The sequence below is a fragment of the Orcinus orca genome, chromosome 16 (genome assembly GCF_937001465.1).
Source record: "Orcinus orca chromosome 16, mOrcOrc1.1, whole genome shotgun sequence".
In the NCBI taxonomy this organism is placed as follows: domain Eukaryota; kingdom Metazoa; phylum Chordata; class Mammalia; order Artiodactyla; family Delphinidae; genus Orcinus; species Orcinus orca.
The window spans coordinates 4,049,561-4,069,372 of NC_064574.1; the positions used below are offsets into that span (position 1 = coordinate 4,049,561).

Here is a 19,812-nt window from a genome sequence, read left to right on the forward strand (position 1 = left end):
CTCTCATATGGTGCAGAGCAGGGTGACAAGGGGGCATCCCTCCAGGACTTGTGAAGGAAGAAAGGAGTTGATCTGTGCAAGGGCTCAGCCAGTCCCCTGGTGAGTCCGCCCTCCCTGGGCTTCACTGAAGCTTCTTCTCTGGGAATAAACCCCATACTTACTCAGCATCCCCAAGCAGGGCTGTGTACCTGGCAACCAGAGGCCCCTTGAGAGACCAACATTCCCATTGTAAGGGGTCATCTGCCTTGAGAGCTCCTCAGGGCTGCTTCTGCCTCTCTGCGGACTCCCTGAAATCTTTTCAGCCTTCAACAAATAAAATCGCTATTTATCCTAGAGCAATGAGAGATTCAGCAACAAGTCAAAGTAGACTGACTATATATGTATATGGTTGCCCATGCCTTATTTTACAAGTAGGGACCCTTTTAAAAATTTAATAGATTTTATTTCTTACAGCCATTTTAGTGTTACATAAAAATAGATTGGAGAGTACAGAGTTCCTATATGCCCCCTCACTTTCCGACTCATCCCACAGTTCCCTCTATTATTAGCATCTTGCATTCGTGGAGTACACGTGTTACAATCGATGAGCTAATATACATTACTATTAACTAACGCCCATAGTTTACATGGGGATTCACTCTTTGTTTTGTACATTCTATGGATTTTGACAGTGTTTAGTGACATGTATCCACCCTGCTAGTATCATAGTTTCATCGACCTAAACTTCCTCTGTGCTCCATCGATTCATCCCTTCCTCCCCTCCGAGCCCGCGGCAACCCCTGATCCTTTTACTGTCTGCATAGTTTTGCCTTTTCCAGAGTGCCATATAGTTGGAATCATACAGTCTGTAGCCTTCTCAGGTTGCCTTCTTTCACTTAGCCATGTGTACTGATGCTTCCTTCATGTCTTTACTTTTTTTTTTCCCCTAATAAATTTATGTATTTATTTATTTTTGGCTGTGTTGGGTCTTCGTTGCTGCGCACAGGCTTTCTCTAGTTGCCGCGAGTGGGGGCTACTCTTGCGGTGCGTGGGCTTCTTACTGTGGTAGCTTCTCTTGTTGTGGAGCACAGGCTCTAGGCGCACGGGCTTCAGTAGTTGTGGCATGTGGGCTCAGTAGTTGTGGCTCATGGGCTCTAGAACACAGGCTCAGTAGTTGTGGTGCACGGGCTTAGTTGCTCTGCAGCATGTGGGATCTTCCTGGACCAGGGGTCGAATCTGTGTCCCCTGCATTGGCAGGAGGACTCTCGACCACTGTGCCACCAGGGAAGCCCCTTCCGTGTCTTTTCATTGCTGAATAATGTTCCATTGGGGAATACTGTGGATGGACTACTGTTTGTTTATCCCTCCACCTACCCAAGGGCATCTCGGTTGCTTCCAAGTTTTGATGATTATGGATAAAGTTGCTTTAAACATCTGTGTGCAGGTTTTTGTGTGGACATAAGTTTTCAACTCCTTTGCATAAATACCACTGCGCAGGACTGTTGGATCATGTGGTAAGAGTAAGTGTAGTTTTGGAAGAAGCTGCCAAGCTGTCTTCCAAAGTGGCTGCACCACTTTGCATTCCCACCATCAATGAACAAGAGTTCCTGTTGCTTATCTGACTTTTTAGGTGTAAAATTAATAAAGGCTTCTTATGGAATTTTAAATTCCATAAGATTTTATTTATTTATTTACTTTAATGGAATAGTCATTAAAAACCTCTCCCTCACCCCCAACTTTCCACTCTGGTCTGATCTCACAGAAGTGATCACCTTACATCTATGTCTTTCCAAGCATTTTTACTATATGCTGTCAACCTACATAAGCTCAAAATTTATTACAATTCTATGAAAATTAAGGATTCCATTTAAACATTTTGACCTACTGCAAGAACAATAATTTCTCTTCACAGTTTCTAAATCGGCCTGCAGTGACATGACAGGTACATTTGTGATACTAGAGAACTGCTCACTTGGAGGAGCAGGGTCATTGTTGGCTCCCTCTGATGTGATCACTGAGTCCTTAGCTGTTTTCTCTGCCCTAAAGGTAAATGACTAAGACAATGGTGCCTCTTCCCTTAAAACCTTGGTCTTCAAGAGCTGGTCATTGGTGCTGATGCAGTCTCATGGTCCATCCCCCCAGATGAACCACTTGAAGAAGATGCTCTCAGAAGTGGACTTAAGATTGTTGCCTTTGCCTATATATTTTTGTATCTAATATTTTGTGTGTCCTTACAGCTTCACATAATCATTTGCAAAAAATATGGTAATGACGGGGTGTAACTGGCTTTCAAGGAAACAAAATGACCTGAGGATCCCCACTGGCATCTCAGCTTTCATTGCACACAGGAACACAGGCACACACGCATGCACACCAATTTTAGCATCTGCTCAGAGCAGAATGATGCGAGGATCTTTGCAGCAGGGATCAGGTGAGAAACACTTGTTCTCTCAAGATGCTTCAGTTTGCTTACATCTTCAGCAGTTCCAGAGAATGCCCTTTCCTGCAAGCAAACATTAGGCAGTGCTAGGTGGTATTGTTATTTGCGGAAAAACAGAATCAAGGCTTTTGTTGTGGTTCAGGCAGCTTTTTTGTTTGTTTTCACATGTAATAGCTGTTTTGTATAAGTAGGTGATGATGCATTTCCTGAATCTCCTGGAGGTGTGTTTTGGCTGAAGCAGAATGATGAACGTGGACGTGGCCCACAATCTTTCTGCTTTTGGCAGTCTTTCTGTTACGGTGCCCAAATCAGAGGCATAAACAAAGCCTTGTACAATCATGACTCCTTCATCAACGGAGACTTCACCACATTTGCTCCTTTGTCAATGGCAAACGTGTAGGTTATTGCCTTTCTGCTTTTTCATTCCATAAATACTTCTTCAATCCAATTCACTATGAGGTGAGTTTTGCAAGACTCCAAAATCTCCCAAGAAGCTAGCAAAGCAGAAACTTTTACACCACCGCACTGTCAGATTTAGAAAGACTTCTGGTTATTTCCTTACACCCAAGCCTCTGATACACAAAATAAAAGATCACACATTTATATCACCCGGCATTTTGTGTGAGCAGAATATAATTCGGGAAGAAAGTTTTTTGGTAACATGCTTTCAACAAGGAACTTGAGACCTAGGAGTCATGGCATGGGCAAATCTCAAAAATCCCTTATTGCCAAATACAAAAATGATTGGTTGTCTGTAAACAATCATTTTGCAAGCTTTTATTGACCTGCTAGCCTCTATAGAATCAAAATATGCATATAAAGCCTGGGTTTGAAGTTTGAATGATGAGAGGAAAATGCATTTTGATTTATTGTGTTTTCACTATCATTCAGTTCAAAATATTTTCTGATTTCCAATGTGATTTCTTCTTTGACCCATACATTATTTAGAAGTGCTTTGCTTAACTTCCAGACATTTGGGGTTGTAAATTATCTTTCTTAATGATTTCTAGCTTAATATACTCTATATGGTTGTAATTTTTTGAAATTAGTTGAGACTTGCTTTATATCCTAGCATATGATCAATTTTAGTAAACAGTCAATGTGCTCTTGAAATGAATGTGTATATTGCAGTGTTGGATAGATTGTTCTATATATGGCATCAATCACATCAAGTCAGTTAATTATGTTGTTTAAATACTTGATATCCTTACGGATTACCTGTTTTTATCTGCTTGTTCTATCTGAGAGGAATGTGGTAAAATCTCTGCTTGCCATTTTAGTTTTGTTAATCTTATCTGCTTATATTTTGAGGCTATGTTATCGGGTGCATGCAGATTTAGAATTGCTATGTCATATCTTCCTCATAGATTGAGCCTTTTATGATTTTTAAATGTCCCCATTGATGACTAGTAAGACTTCTTGCCTTAAAGTTTTGTATCTGTAGCTAGATAACTAGATGAGATTCTTTTGGATAGTCTTTGAAAATCAGTCTATCTACCTATCTATCTACCTATCTATCTATCTATCTATCTATCTTCAAAGACTAACCAAAAGAAGATAATATATAGAGAAGGTCATATATATAGAGGATATATATATATATATATATATATATATATCCTTTTACTTTCAAGTTTTTCATATTCTTATATTTAAGTTGTATCTCCTTATAAGAAGCACATAGTTATGTTTTTGTCTGAGTAGTTTTGTTTTTTAATTAAAACATTTAGTATTTTACATTTAATATACCAAGCTACAGAATAGTTCCATTACCCCTGAAATTTCTTTGTGCTTCTCCTTTATAATCAAACCCTCCCCTAACCCTTAACCCCTGGAAGCCACTGATCTGTTCTCTGTCCCTACATTTTTACCTTGTTTAGAAGGTAAACTGGAATCACACGGAATGTCACTTTTTAATAAATTTATTTATTTATTTTTATTTATTTATTTTTGGCTGCATTGGGTCTTCATTGCTGTGCACAGGCTTTCTTTAGTTGCGGCGAGCAGGGGCTTCTCATTGCGGTGGCTTCTCTTGTTGCAGAGCACGGGCTCTAGGCGTGCAGGCTTCAGTAATTGTGGCACACAGGCTCAGTAGTTGTGGTGCATGGGCTTAGTTGCTCCGCGGCATGTGGGATCTTCCCGGACCAGGGGTTGAACCCGTGTTCCCTGCATTGGCAGGCGGATTCTTAACCACTGCGCCACCAGGGAAGGGAATGTCACTTTTTAAATCTGGATTTTTCACTTGGCATAATGCATCTGATATTCATCCATATTGTTGCATGCAGCAAAAGTTTTTATGTTTGTTTTGTTTTGCCGATTAGTATTTCTTTTACAGATGTACCATAATTTACCGACTCATCATTTGATGGACACTTGAGTACTTTCCAATTTTTGGCAAAATTTTCACAAAGCTGCTAAAAGCGTACAGATTTTCATGTGAACATAAGTTTTTATTTCTTTTGGGTAAATATCTAGGAGTGGGCTTGTTGGATCACATGAAAAGCATATGTTAACATTATCAGAAACTCCTAGACTATTTTTCAGAATGACTGAGCTATTTTGCATTCTCGCTAACAATATGTAAGAATTCCAGTTGCTCTGCATCTTTGTCAGGTTTTTTATTTTAGCCATTCTAACAGTTGTGTAGAGGTTTCGCATTGGGGTTTTAATTTGGATTTCTCTAATGACAAATGATGCATTATTTGCCATCTGTATAGCTTCTTTGGAAAAGTGTCTGATCAAATCTTTTGCCTATTTTTAACATATGAAAATCAATTTTAAAGTTACTACATAAAACTAATTGTATTTCTATAGACCAGCTATGAATAATTGGAAATCAATATTTTTAAAACAATATCATTTACAATATCACCAGACAAATGAGGTGCTTTGGTATAAATTTAAAATCCTTAGGTACAAATCTAAAATATGTGCAGGATGTGTTTACTCAAAACTTTTATGAAACACTGATGAAAGAAATCAAAGATGACTTAATTGAATGAAAAGATGTAGTGTGTTTATGGATTGAAAGATTGACTATTAAGATGACAATTCTCTCAAATTTAAATTCAGTGCAAGCCTATTCAAAAGATTAGCAGAATTTTTATAGACATCCATAAGCTGATCCCAAGATTTATATGGGAAGGCAATCAACTTTTGGTTTTATTGACGTTATTGATTTTGCTGTTTTCAATCTTATTGATATATGCTTTTATCCTTATTACTTCCTTTTTTCTGTTTAAGATTAATTTGCTCCTTTTTTTAAGTTTCTTAAGAAACTAATGGTAGAAGCTTAAATTACTGATTTGAGACCTTCTAAAAGGAAAGACTTCTCAAATGCATGTTTGAGATGAATTGACCTTCCTTATTCAAGTACACAAGTAACAGCAGTGACCGTTTAAGAACCCACGGTATGTCAATGGCTGTCATAGTTACTTTATTTATTTATTTATTTATTTATTGGCCACACCTCACGGCTTTCAGGATCTTAGTTCCCTGACCAGGGATCGAACCAAGGCCCATGGCAGTGAAAGCACAGTGTCCTAACCACTGGAGCACCAGGGAATTCCCAGTCCTCGTTACTTTAAATGTTCACTTTCCCCAAAGCTTTTAAGTGTCTGCCCTCTGTGATGTTTCACCAATATTCATTAGTGTGTTCATTTCTCATCAGAAGACTGATAGGATGTAGGAACTGAGACTTATAACAACTTGCCTATGTTGACACAAGTGGAGAAATTGAGATTTGAACCTAATAATAACGAATGAAGTATTTTTTCAAGTCAGTGCATTGATTTGTTTTACAGATGCTGGTTGAGCACCTGGTCTGTGCCAGCACTGTGCTCAATCCCTGGGGCCACAGGGTGAATGAGAGCCTGTGATCCCTGCCCTCAGGGACTTTCAGTCTATGGAGGATACAGATGCAGGACACAATTACACCGACAGGTATGGGGTTAGTGTCATCTAATCAATGGTTTGTACAACATTAATGTGGTTCTCTGCATCCTAGGTTTATTTTGATGTTGTGAATCGCTTAACAGGACAAACTGTAGATAAATCCTTGATTTTCAACATCAGGATCAGCGATGTGAACGATCGTGCACCCCAGTTCCCTGAGAAGGAATTTAACATCAGTGTGAAGGAGAACCACACTGCAGGTGTGCACGGTGGGGCCTCGGGGCTTCCTGTCCTCTCTGTTCCATGAAGGTTTTCCTGCTTGCCTAGTGACAGGGCACTTGGTCCTAGCTGTCTTCAGGGAGACTTTTCCCTGTTCACATCCCAAAGGTTGCAGGGTGTGGATTAGAGCAAAATGCTTTGAGGTCTGCAAGCCTCATTTTGTATTGGCAATGAAATGATGTGAAGGTTGTCAGTTGGAAGAGCTGATACATAAATATCAATCTAAAATAAAGCCAAATGAATGAGGGAAGAAGAGGCAGAGGTGGGTGGTAGGATCCTGAATATCTCTGCAAATGTCTCATCTGTAAAGTGGCAGCAAGATGGCATCTAAAATCTCTATGAATCTGTGAGTCTTTAAATCCAAACCACCCTCACTAAAATGTGCATCTATTTTAATAACACAAAAGCATTATTTATTTTGCAAAACTGTCTCGAGGAAATTTGGAAAGTTCCAAGAAACAAAAAGATTGAAACGGCAAGCATCTCTAATACTACCAATTAGAGGTAAGTACAATTAATGTTTTAGTTTATATTCTTTCAATATTTTTCTTTGCATTTTATATGTGTGTATGTATATACCCATGGTATGTTATATTTATATATGTGTATATATTCACAGATTTATACATATAATTACAAATGTGTATTCGTATATCTACATGCTTTTTTTCATCCTTATGGTAGTACAAAACGTATATGTGTATATATCGAATATTTATAAATATATGGGCATGCTTTTTTATATGTGCATATTTATGAACTTTCTCTTTAAAAATGCAGTTTTGCTGTTTGTAACCTAACAGTGTTCTCCCACAGCATCCTGTTGTGTCATGTTTTATTTTATGGTGTGCTTTAAGGTTTTTAACCAACCTTTTTGCCACCTTCTGCTATTTTTATAAAACATGCTTCAGTGAACATATCTGAGCTAAATGTGTGTGCCATTCAAGTATTTACTAAGCATAGATTCAGACAGGTAGAATTGTTGGTTCAAACTGCACACACAACTTAAGTGCTGCAATTTATCCGTCTCCCAGCAACATACGAGAGGGCTCAGTGTTCATCTCTGATTATTAAGTGCTTGAACACACGATAGCTTTCTTGGCCACTTTTATTTCTTTTATCAGTTGCTTGTTCTTTTCTTTGTCCATTTCTGCTGGTGTGATTGTCACTTTTCTACATATATATTAACAATGTGTATGTCTCTATCTGCCAATATGTATTTCAAATATGTTTTCCTGGTTTATCATTTCCTTTTAAATTTCGCTTATAGTTTTTTTGCCACACTTTAAAAAATCGATGTACCAGTTTTGTCCTTTAAGCCTGCTACATTTGCAGTCATGATTAGAAAGTGCTTCTTGACCTTATGACTATTTATCCCTCTTTATTTTGTCCGGTATGTCTACAGCTTGACTTTGTATTTAAGTATTTAATCCACTCTGGCGTGTGCCTCAATGCCATTTAGCAAAGAATCATCCTCTTACTGGTTTGATAGGCTGCCTTTGGCCGACAGTAACAATTGAAAACATTCTTTCCAAGTCAACCTATTTTTGAGATGTTAACAGTGGATTTGGATCAAGAAAATACTCCAAATTCTCATGTCCTTTACTTCCTTGTTTCCCAAACACCGTTACTGAGAGAAAGTGCCTTCTGGATTGACCGTATTAGTGGAGAAATACGACCGTCAGGATGCTTCGATTATGAGGTTATGCGCACTTTATTGTTTTGGAAAAATGAAATGGGTTCTCGCTCTCTAAGCCCCAGACTTAGGGTTTATGTTTGCAGTGAGAAACCCTCTGTGGCTAGACTGGCTACTGAAATTGCTAAAATGGAATGTTTCTGTATTAACGTTCCCCTTTCCAGTGTCTGAAGGGCTTGACTTCCCTTTTCCTCTCCACTCAGACTGCTCCTCGGCTTGCATTACTCATCAGAGCGGGGGATTGTGGAGGACCACCGTGGTCATCCACGGCCATGGTTCACATACGTGTGCGAGACGACTACAACCACATGCCACGTTCAGCCGCGACTGCGTAAGGCGCCTGCGCAGCCTCGGCTTCTAAGTCCCCACACGGATGGCCTCCACGTCCTAGGCTTGGTTTTGCTGAGGGAATTCCCCATATCACCCAAGATGTGTGCAATGCTCCAAAATAACGTAAATTAGAATCAAGATGTCAACTATATTGATAGAGAACCAGTTAATAACAGTCACGTGAGCTTGCATTTTTACTATTTTGTGCCAGAAACTGTGTTCAGAGCATTTACATGGATCCTTAGGTGCTTACTGGTTGGAGCTGCTGCGTGATTTCCATTCTGCAGGTAAGAGAACCGAGGCTCGGGGAGGACGGAGGATCCCTGCTCCATCCACGTCAGGGGTTCTCAGTTTCCACACTGTTGACATTTGGGGCTTGAGGAAGGGTACGGGGGAGGGTAGGGGAGGCTGCCCAGTGAATTGTAGGATGCTGAGCAGCCTCTCTGACCTCTACCCACTAGATGCCAGTAGCACCCCCAGGTGTGACAACTGAAAATATCTGCAGACCTTGCAGAACTGGCCCTGGGTGAGAAGTCTGGGCCTGAGCTTTGCGCACAATGTTCAGAGCTCTGAAATAGGAAAGATGGGTAGGTGGGTTCGGGCCTGGCTTTTCCCAGCTCACCTGATTTATATATATTGGGCTCCACACAGGATTTCACATGCTACTAGGTCCTCAGGCTTGAAGAAAGTGTTGGCACCCACTGTTCCCATCAGTTTGGAAACACCATACCACTTAAAATACAGAAGATTGCTAAGAGAGAAAATAAAAACCCATCATGATCTACCTTCAATTTCTTAAGTTTTCATTCTTCCATATGAACTTTTAAAAGGAAAATGTCCATTGTATTTGTGTCCTTCTCCTGACCTCTTTCAAGGAGGCCTTTCCTGATGACCTGGTTAAATTCCCAACCTGACCCCTGCAACATACACACACTCAGTTCTCAGGTCCCTGGTGATGGGATTTTTGCTGTCTTGTTCACAGCACCTAAACCAGGATCTGGTACACAGTAGCCTTTGTTGAATAAATAAATGCTACAATTATTTTTTTAAACTGTCATTTAAAAAAATTAATTGTATAGACCAAAGTTGAAATGTTTTCAATGAAAGCATCTCACCTAACAGTATATAATAACTGAAACATATTTATTATGTTTGAGTCTTGTTTCAAAATCCTTCTCTGGCTTAGTTAAAAGCTGTGCTCCCAAAAGTAGGGCTGGAGAAAATATACGCTGTTATTTTGATGTGCTCATCTAGAGAAATTATCTTGTCACCAAAAGTGTTGAATAAGGAGCTATTTGAAAGATCTATTATATGTTAGAAAAACGATCGTCTTAATTGAAATAATCATAAGAGCTCTATTTTAGGAGAAGAGTTAGATTTTTTTTAGGCAGCATAAACTAAGGTATGTATTATTATTTTAAAACTTCTTTAAAAAGTAGTGCATCACGTTGAATTGAAGGGTACTTTTAAAGTTACTCAGCTATTTAGTTATTCAGACACCAAGTCACAGGGACCAGGGAGGAGATGTTTGTTACTGATGCTTGTTCCGCTGTAACAGGCAGAGTTGCGGATCCTTAGGGGTCAAGTTCAATCACAAGACAAATATCCAGGTCGTTGTCTCCAAGGCCTATGTTTTCTTTCTTCTTTCTTTTTTTTCTTTTTCAATTGCGTTTCTTTTTCTCCATGACACTGAAATAATGATTGCTTCTGTCAGTATAACATTTAGATAGCGGATGGCCGAGCCAGCCAGGGCGTGTTATGTCTTGAGGTCCAAGATGGTGATTCGCCCTTTACGTCAGCATGGAGAGTGAAGTTCAATATATTAAATGGCAATGAAGAGGGGCATTTTGACATTTTGACTGATCCTGAGACCAATGAAGGGATTTTAAATGTAATCAAGGTAAATGCATCCCCGCAGGTAGCTATAGATGTTGAGGCCCTTTCTGTAGGATTCCTGACAATGAAATAGGCGCCAACAGTGGTGATGATCCGTGTGTTCCGACCCCCATGGCCAGTGAGGAAGGCAGGGCTGCACAGTGATTTCTGCCATGGACCCTCAGCCCTTTTGCCTCCATGGCTCCTCCCGCCAAAATTATACATATCAATATTAAAGATTTTTTTTAAATTCTTTAATAATTTATTTTTGGCTGCGCTTGGTCTTCATTGCTGTGTGCAGGCTTTCTCTAGTTGTGGTGAGCAGGGGCTACTCTTCGTTGTGGTACGTGGGCTTCTCATTGCGGCAGCTTCTCTTGTTGCAGAGCATGGGCTCTAGGCGCGGGCTGCAGTAGTTGTGGCATGCAGGCTCAGTAGTTGTGCCATGCGGGCTCTAGAGCGCAGGCTCAGTAGTTGTGGTGCACAGGCTTAGTTGTTCCGCGGCATGTGGGATCTTCCCGGACCAGGGCTCAAATGCATGTCCCCTGCATTGGCAGGCGGACTCCTAACCACTGTGCCACCAGGGAAGTCCCTTAAAGATTATTTTTGATATGACTAATTACTCCAACATTAAATTTTTTTGTTTTAGACAAAATATAATAGATTTATATAGTCCCTAACATTTTTTTCTCCTGTTGTGATAAAAGCACTTAAAATATTTTCTCTAACCCTATGAGTTCATTGTTTTTCCTCCTGGGTTTGAAAGAAATTAGAACATTTGCACGGACCCGTAAAAATATTGTGGGCTCCTGGCAGTTTGCCTGCTGTGACTAGTGGAGAGTTGGCCCTGCAGTAAAGTATTATTGTCTCATTTACTGATAAGGAAACCGAAGCCCAGAGAGGTTGGGTTGTTTTCAGGAAGTCACACAGCTGGAATAGCGGTTCAGACTGGGGCAGTCTGACTCCAGTGCCTTTAGTCTTAATTGCTCTCAGTAGACCCTAGAATGACCAGTGCCTCTGGTGCAGTGCAGGTGAGTCGACCTGGGGGTCAGGTTCAAAGGCAGACCTGAGTTAGTAGGTCTGGGGTGGGGCCCATTTCTGCCTGTCAGTGTAACAAGCTCCCAGGTGATGCCGAGGGGCCACATCCACCCTGTGAATAGCAAGGCTCTGTGGATTCTCTACACCAGCCTGGGGCTGAACTTCCCAAATATTCCGAGTCTTTCAATCCTTTTAAATCACTGACCACTTTGTACCCTGAATAGCTATGATCATTAATATCTATATTTCCCTAAGCTCCCCTAATTTTTTTGCAGTAGAGTTGTCACATTAATGTTTTATTAGGTTATGGTTTTTGTTGCATTTTTCATTACCCTCTGATGGATGGTGGCTCTTTTCAACCAGGAGCGGGGAGGGGAAAAAAAGAACTCCATAAGTGATCTGAAAATGGGCTGATGACTGTCTTTTGATCGTTATCAAAGACGATGTAAATAATAAATGAAGCACAAAAGCCACAGGCGCTGGGTTGACAGTGACACGCGTGCTGAGCAGGCTTCATCTGGCCAGCAGAGCTGCGGGTGCTAATGCAATCTTCTCTCTGCAGCGGCCGCCTTTGGACTGTGAGACTCAGCCAGTGCGGAGCCTGGTCGTGGCCGTGGAGAACAAGGAGCCGCTCTTCTCCTGCGAAGGGGGGCGGCTGCAGAGGCCCCGCAGGCTGCGGCCAGCACCACCGCGAGTGTGCGGGTGGCCAGCGTCAACGACCCGGCCGCCTTCCTCCCCGGGACTTTCATCATCAGTGAAGGCGTCGGCGCTGGGCCTGGGACTCAGGTGGGAATTTTTAATGCTACTGATCCGGACAGAACTGCCAGCCGGATAAGGTGGGGAGACAGAAGCGGGACGGGTGGCGGGTTATGCAGAATTAGCCACATGCCCCAGAGGATCCCTGTTGGAAATTAGCTCCTTTCATGTGCTCCTGAGGACGACTCCATTCCAGTTATGAGAATACCAGAAGCCACCCAGAACACACTTCCCCAGGTTCAATGCCTTCTTGTTTCTATAGCGGTCTCTGACCTCCAAAGGTGGAATCCACTTGTCCGTTTCCTTTGCATTTAGCACAAAATTCTTTTACAGTTTTTTCTTGTATTAACAGAATTTGTTATGTATTTCTAGTTCCCCTTTATCAAAGGTTGTAAACTGGCAGCCCTCTGGCTTCTGGGCGACAGAAGTGTTTTCTTTTTCATTGTGGTGAAATGTATGTAAAGTTTACCACTATCAGCATTTTCAGGTGTGTAGTTCGGGAACATTAAGTACATTCATACTGTACTTCACAGTGTACCCTCACCACTGTCCATCTGCAAAATCTTTCCATCTGTCTCTTTTCATCTTCCTAAACTAAAACTCTGCCCCCAGTAAGCAATAACTTCCCGTTCCCCCCACCCCCAGGACCTGGCACTACATTCAACTTCCTGTCTCTATGAATGTGACTGCTCTAATTATGTCATATAAATGGGATCACACAGGATTTGAACTTTTGTGACTGGCATATTTCACTTAGCATGTAATGTCCTCAAGTTTTACCCATGTTCTAGCATGTGCCCCAGCATTTCCTTCCTTTTAAAGCTGAGTAATCTTCCATTCTATGTATATACCACACTTTATCTATTCATCCCTTGATGGACACTTGGGTTGCTTAGTGTTTTGTTTTTAAAAACACAGTTTCGATAATCCCCAAGAAGGTGGCAGAGTGGGAGGCACAGGAATCTCTCTCCCCATCCAGACAGTCGTGCTGGCAGAATCTGTCTCATGTACCTATTTTGGACCTCAGGAATCTGTTGAAGGCTTGCACCTTCCAGGGGAAGGCAGACTGTAAACTGTGGTTAATTTGGGTCCATTTCAACTCTTAGCACAGTACCTTCCCCAGCGGCTACCCTTCCCCACCTCCAGCCCCACGGAAGGCAGCTGTGCACGTGTCTCTGGAATCCGCACACTGCTTGTGGGAGCCAGGGTGGGCAAAAAATTAACAGAAGTTAATTCCCTTCTTATCAGTAACTACTTTATATATAGAAAGATTAAACTCTCCAATCAAAGGACAGAGATTGATAGAATGGATAAAAACACATGATCTGACTCTATGTTGTCTTCAAGAGGTTTTCTTGAGATCCAAAGACAAAAACAGGTAACCTAACACCGTATACAAAAGTTAACTCAAAATGGATCAAGGACCTAAAATAAGACAACTCTTAGAAGAAAACATAGGACAAAAGCTTCACAACACTGAATTTGGTAACGATTTCTTAGATATGACACCAACGGCACGGATAACAAAAGAAAAGGTAGTCAAATCAGACTTCGTGAAAATGGAAACATTGTGTGCACCAAAAGACACTATCCACAGAGTACAAAGCCAGAATGGGAGAAAATATTGGCAAGTCATATATCTGATAGGGGATTAATATCCAGAAAATACAGAGAACTTCTCAAACTCAACAAGAATAAGAACAACAAAAAAACCTGTGATTCAAAAATGGGCAAAAAACTTGAATAGACATGTCTCCAGAGAAGATATACAAGTGGCCAATAAGCACATGAAAGATGCTCACCATCACTAATCATCAGGGAAACGCAAATCAAAACTACAGTGAGATACCACCTCACACCCAGGAGAATGGCTACCGTAAGAAAAACAGAAAACAACTGTTGGGGAGAATGTGAAGCAATTGATACCCTTGTGTACCACTGATGAGAATGTACAATGGTACAGCCTCTGTGAAAAACAGTATGGCAGTTCCTCAAAAATTAAAAATAGAATTATCGTATGATCCAGCAATTCCACTTCTGGGTATGTACCCAAAAGAACTGAAAACAGGGTCTCAAAGAGTTATTTGTACACCCACACGGATAGCAGCATTATTCACAATAGTTAAAATGTGGAAACAACCCAAGGGTCCACTGATGGATGAATGGTTAAGCAAAATGTTCTCTATACGTGCAATGGAGTATTATTCAGCCTTAAAAAGGAAGGGAATTCTGCAACATGCTACAATATGGATGAACCTTAAGGATATTGTGCTACATGAAATGTGCCCATCACAGAAAGACAAATTCTATGTGATTCCACTTATAGGAGTACTTAGAGTAGTCAAAAGTCATAAAGACAGAAAATACAATGCCAATTTCTAGGGGCTGGCGGGAGGGGAATGGAGAGTTATTGTTTAATAGGTACAGAGCTTCAGTTTTACAAGATTAAAAGAGCTATGGGCATGGATGGTGGTGATGTTTGTACAGCAATGTGAAATATTTAATACCACTGAAATGCACACTTAAAATGGTTAAGGTGGTAAATTGTATGTTACGTGTATTTTACTGTAATAAAAAAAGAAAAAACTAATAAAGCTGCCATCATTTAAACATCAAGAGATTAAGCTAACAACCCAAATTGTCTGGTTGTTCCTGAAAAAGAGGAAGATTCGGCATCACTGGGTCTGTGTCCCACGAGGTCACGATCATCTGGGGCATAGAGAGGGTCCTGCATCATGTCCCTTCCACCTCTCACTCAGCAGCTGGCTCCAATCCCCATCCGAGCAGTTCGCTCATTTCTGCCACGTGCTCGGACCGTCGCGGGCACAAGAGTTTGAGATTCTTCCTTAGAGCAATGCTTCTCAACCATTGAGAAGGACCATATTTTGCTTCTTTGAATTTCCAATTCACTGTGGAGTAATAATTTTATAAAATATGAAAAAATAAATTACAAAAGATGATTATGTGCTTGGGGGTCACAGTAATGCCACTGACTATAAAAATTCCCCAACACTTGCTCTCAGTTTCTGCTATTGTCTCATTGTGGGCAGCTAACCAAGAGCTCCAGACCAGCACAGGTCCACGCAGGTGCATGCTGAGTTAGAATAAGAATCACCTGGAGGGCCTGTTAAAATGCCCGTTGCTGGGCCTCACCCTTGTGGTTTCTGATTATGAGGTCTGGCGTGGGGACTGAGATTTGCATTTCTAGCAAGTTCCAAGGTGATGCTAAAGCTGCTGGTCCCTGGACCTTGCTTTGGGAACACCCATGTAGAGCCTGTATCTGATTCAGTGCTGTATTCCCATCCCTACAGTATGGTTGGTCCCTTTAAAAACCATGACCTGTCAAATATCAGAGAGATAGTTACTGACCTTTTCCAAAGCCTTTACACAGCATGAAAGAGAAGGCACGGAAACTCCCTTTCTCTGGCCCTTTGGTGGAGCTGCACCTTTTCTGTGTTTGCCTGTGGGTACAGGCCTTTCCTTCTGCGGGTCCCTCAGGAGGAGCAATAGCTGTGCTTGGCATTCCGGCTTGGTTCCAATGGCTGCCTTCTTTTTTTTTTTTTAAAGGGTTTTTTTTTTTTATAAATTTACTTTATTTATTTATTTTTGGCTGCGCTGGGCCTTTGTTGCTGCACGCGGGCTTTCACCAGTTGCGGTGAGCGGGGGCTACTCTTCATTGGGGTGCTCGGGCTTCTCATTGTGGTGGCTTCTCTTGTTGCGGAGCACGGGCTCTAGGTGCACGGGCTTCAGTAGTTGTGGTGAGCGGACTCAGTAGTTGTGGTGAGTGGACTCAGTAGTTGCGGTGAGCGGGCTTAGTTGCTCTGCAGCATGTGGGATCTTCCCGGACCAGGTCTCAAATCCGTGTGCCCTGCATTGGCAGGAGGATTCTTTTTTTTTGCAGTACGCGGGCCTCTCACTGTTGTGGCCTCTCCCATTGCGGAGCACAGGCTCCGGACGCGCAGGCTCAGCGGCCATGGCTCAAGGGCCCAGCCTCTCCGTGGCATGTGGGATCTTCCCGGACCGGGGCACGAACCCGTGTCCCCTGCATCAGCAGGCGGACTCTCAACCACTGCGCCACCAGGGAAGCCCAGGAGGATTCTTAACCACTGTGCCACCAGGGAAGCCCCCGGATGGCTGCCTTCTGATTCCAACAGGTCTTGGGGAATTCCGGAAGGCTAGGTGTGCCTGCCCATTAAAATGGCATCAGGTGTGCACAGGTGAGGGAGGATGTAGACGACCACGTTGCCTGACTGGATTACCCACGTTTGAATCCTTTGGGCTCCAGGGTAATAAAGAAAGTCCTGTGCTTCTCTGCAGGGGCAGGCTGGTTTTAACAGTAAGCCACCAGCACCTGCAGGCAACTGAAGCTGGCTCTTTTCCGGGACGAAATGTTTTCCCTAAGGTGGACAGAGTTACATGCAGCCCGACAAGGACAGGGCTCTTCCTGCTCAGTGAATACCGATTTAACACTGTAGTCTGGCCTCAGATCCCTGGGCCTTCGTCAGATTCGTGAACACTCCTAACTTCCTAAATTCACGATAGGAATTGTGCCTGCTGTGATACATTTGGATTTGTCTCTCTTGATGTACCATGTTAATTTTAAAAATTGCATGTGTTTTCTTCTACAAGATACGAAGTGGCTTATGATCCGGCAGATTGGGTCAGTGTAGGTGAGCTCTCAGGGGCAGTACTCACCAGGAAGCAAGTTGACCGCGAATCCCCTCATGTGAATGAAAGCTTTCACATGATCATCGCTCATACTTGTTGATGATGGTAAGGGTTGACCCAAAATTGTCAGGGGGGTGGGGATGTGTTTTCTTGCTTCTTGAGGGAAAATGACATGGTTGAATGTCTTCAGAACACTGGGAAAAATATAAAATAAACCTTTTTATCACTGTGAATCCATACTGGTGATTATTTTTGATGGTAATTCTTGAAACAGCAAACTAAGGGGCTCTGCCATGGAAAGAGGGGCAGCATTCGTTCAGAGATGATGAACCTGATTAGGGCGCTGCCACTGTCCCAGCATCTTTTTCATCTGCTCATAAGACAACCCTCTAGCTCTTTGTCAAAGCCAACTGCATATGATAAACATTAGCACAGTTTCCCTGTACTTGGACCAGCTTATAAGCTCATGTAAATGTGACCGTACAGGACAAATTTGTTATAAACCAGGATGCGTGGTCTCATGAGCATGTTTTAACACTTTTCTCTATAATCTCCCAAGGCTGGATTTCTAAACCTACCAAAGCATAAAGCTGAATAAATAAAAAATTTCAAATAACTTTAGTGATTGTATTTAAGAAAAATCTGTAAAAACCCAGGTTCCCAGGGCTATGTGGTTGTATATCCCATTTGTATAATTAACAGTAGAATGTTGGTTAGGGAGATATCAAATCTGTGTTCCTAACTGGTGTTAGGTGAGGAGGGCTCCATGGTTCTGTTATGGATGGTTTCACGAATGGCACTTTTTTCAGTGGAATGGCTTTAAAAAATTAAGCTTTTATTTTGAGATAATTGTAGACTCACATGCGGTTTTTAGAAATAACGTAGTGGTGTCCTGAGTACCCGTTGCCCAGTGTCCCCCAGTGGTACCACCTTGCGAAACCCTAGTGCAGGATCACGACCAGGACTACAAGACGCAGCACCAGTCCAGGTGCAGACATTTTCATCACCACGTCACACCCATCCCCCCCTCCCTGCCCCCCAGCTTCCTGTCTTAACACTTTGCATGACTGATGGTTGTTTTTGGTTTTTTTAAAAGTAATTTATTTAATTTATTTATTTTTGGCTGTGTTGGGTCTTTGTTGCTGTGCACGGGCTTTCTCTAGTTGCGGCGAGCGGGGGCTAACTCTTCGTTGTGGTGCGCGGGCTTCTCATTGCGGTGGCTTCTCTTGTTGTGGAGCACGGGCTCTAGACACCCGGGCTTCAGGAGTTGTAGCACGAGGGCTCAGTAGTTGTGGCACGTGGGCTCTAGAGTGCAGGCTCAGTAGTTGTGGCGCATGGGCTTAGTTGCTCCACGGCATGCGGGATCTTCCTGGACCAGGGCTCAAACCCGTGTCCCCTGCATTGGCAGGCAGATTCTCAACCACTGCACCACCAGGGAAGCCCATGACTGATGTTTTAATCTACTCGATGATTCTACATTCTACCTCTTTCTACAAATGATGTGAAAGGGCAAGTGGTTTTCTTTGTTTGTTTGTTTTTAAATTTTATTTATTTATTTATTTATTTATTTTTGGCTGCGTTGGGTCTTCGTTTCTGTGCGTGGGCTTTCTCTAGTTGTGGCGAGCGGGGGCCACTCTTGATCGCGGTGCACAGGCCTCTCACTATCGCAGCCTCTCTTGTTGCGGAGCACAAGCTCCAGACGCGCAGGCTCAGCGGCCATGGCTCACGGGTCTAGTTGCTCCGCGGCATGTGGGATCTTCCCAGACCAGGGCTCGAACCCATGTCCCCTGGATTGGCAGGCAGATTCTCAACCACTGTGCCACCAGGGAAGCCAAAGTGTTTTGTTAACTTATCCTGCCCAGATATTCTGAATTTTCAAAAAAGCAGGAAAACAGATTGAGCCCCTGCAGTAAAGCTTATGACTTTGAGAGGGAAGCGGCCTCAGTGTTTCCATGGAGTGGTTCTTTTCCCAGAGGCTGAGAATGCTGATTTCCCAGGGTTCTGTGTGCATGGAGCAGCCTCTTTAGTTAATCGGCAACCCTCTTGGAATCTCCCCGCCACAGGTGTCCCGCCACGGACGGGGACGGGGCCCATGCTGCTCTTCCTGTCAGACACCAACGACGACACGCCCACCCTCCACCCATGGTCTCAATACCTGGAGGTCTGGAGTCTGCAGGAGGCAGGCCCCGCCCCATCGAGGCGGAGGACGGGGCCCAGGAGCCCTACTCCCACCCGTTCACCTTCAGATTGGACAATACGTGGGCAAACACAGAAGACACGTGGAGGCTGGCGGAAAATAATGGTGAGTATTTGCATTGGTCGGGGATAAAGGATGGAAAAAGACAGAAACCTGACTTCCACAGACTTAAGCAAAAGAGGAATGTGTTAGCTATGTAACCGAGAAAGAGGCTAAGTGAGCCTGTCTCCCAGCAGAGCTGGGGGCCCCGAGGACTTCCTGGAGAAGGCAGCTCCGGACCTTGGCCCTGCCTTTCTCTGGGTCCTTTCATCTTAAGGCAGGCTCTCCTCTGGAGGTGGCAGGGTAGCAGCTGGGAGTCCCTGGGACTCATTCTGGCACCTAGCAAGAAGGTGTACCTCACTGCAAGGCTTGAGTTACCTGTCCTGCTCAGCATCGTGGGTGAGGAGGGCAGAAGTGCTGATTGGCTGGTTCTGAGCCCACATCTGGATCTGGCTGGGATCTGGGCTTAGCCTCTCTTGACCCACACGGGCTGAGAGTTCAGGAAGTGTGGGCTCCCCCAAAGGAAAATTGGGGTGCTTTTACCAGGAGGAACCACCGGCATCCAGTGTCAACATCCTACTTTGTGCTTCTATTAACTGGTCTCTAGGATGTAACCTGTTTTTT

At 42.9% G+C, this 19,812-nt stretch overlaps 1 protein-coding gene across 1 annotated transcript in view; it reads left to right on the top strand.

The window, feature by feature from the left end:
* The window catches only part of CDH26 (cadherin 26), a 40,510-nt gene that overhangs the window by 13,184 nt on the left and 7,514 nt on the right, over positions 1–19,812 (top strand). Inside the window, 13 exon segments of the mRNA XM_049699161.1 lie at positions 2,217–2,410; positions 5,686–5,829; positions 6,223–6,361; positions 6,457–6,577; positions 8,129–8,294; positions 8,492–8,626; positions 10,333–10,518; positions 12,091–12,196; positions 12,199–12,364; positions 16,914–17,046; positions 17,048–17,057; positions 19,016–19,114; positions 19,117–19,258. Coding sequence (XP_049555118.1) covers positions 6,337–6,361; positions 6,457–6,577; positions 8,129–8,294; positions 8,492–8,626; positions 10,333–10,518; positions 12,091–12,196; positions 12,199–12,364; positions 16,914–17,046; positions 17,048–17,057; positions 19,016–19,114; positions 19,117–19,258 — 1,289 coding nt within the window. The 5' untranslated portion in view covers positions 2,217–2,410; positions 5,686–5,829; positions 6,223–6,336.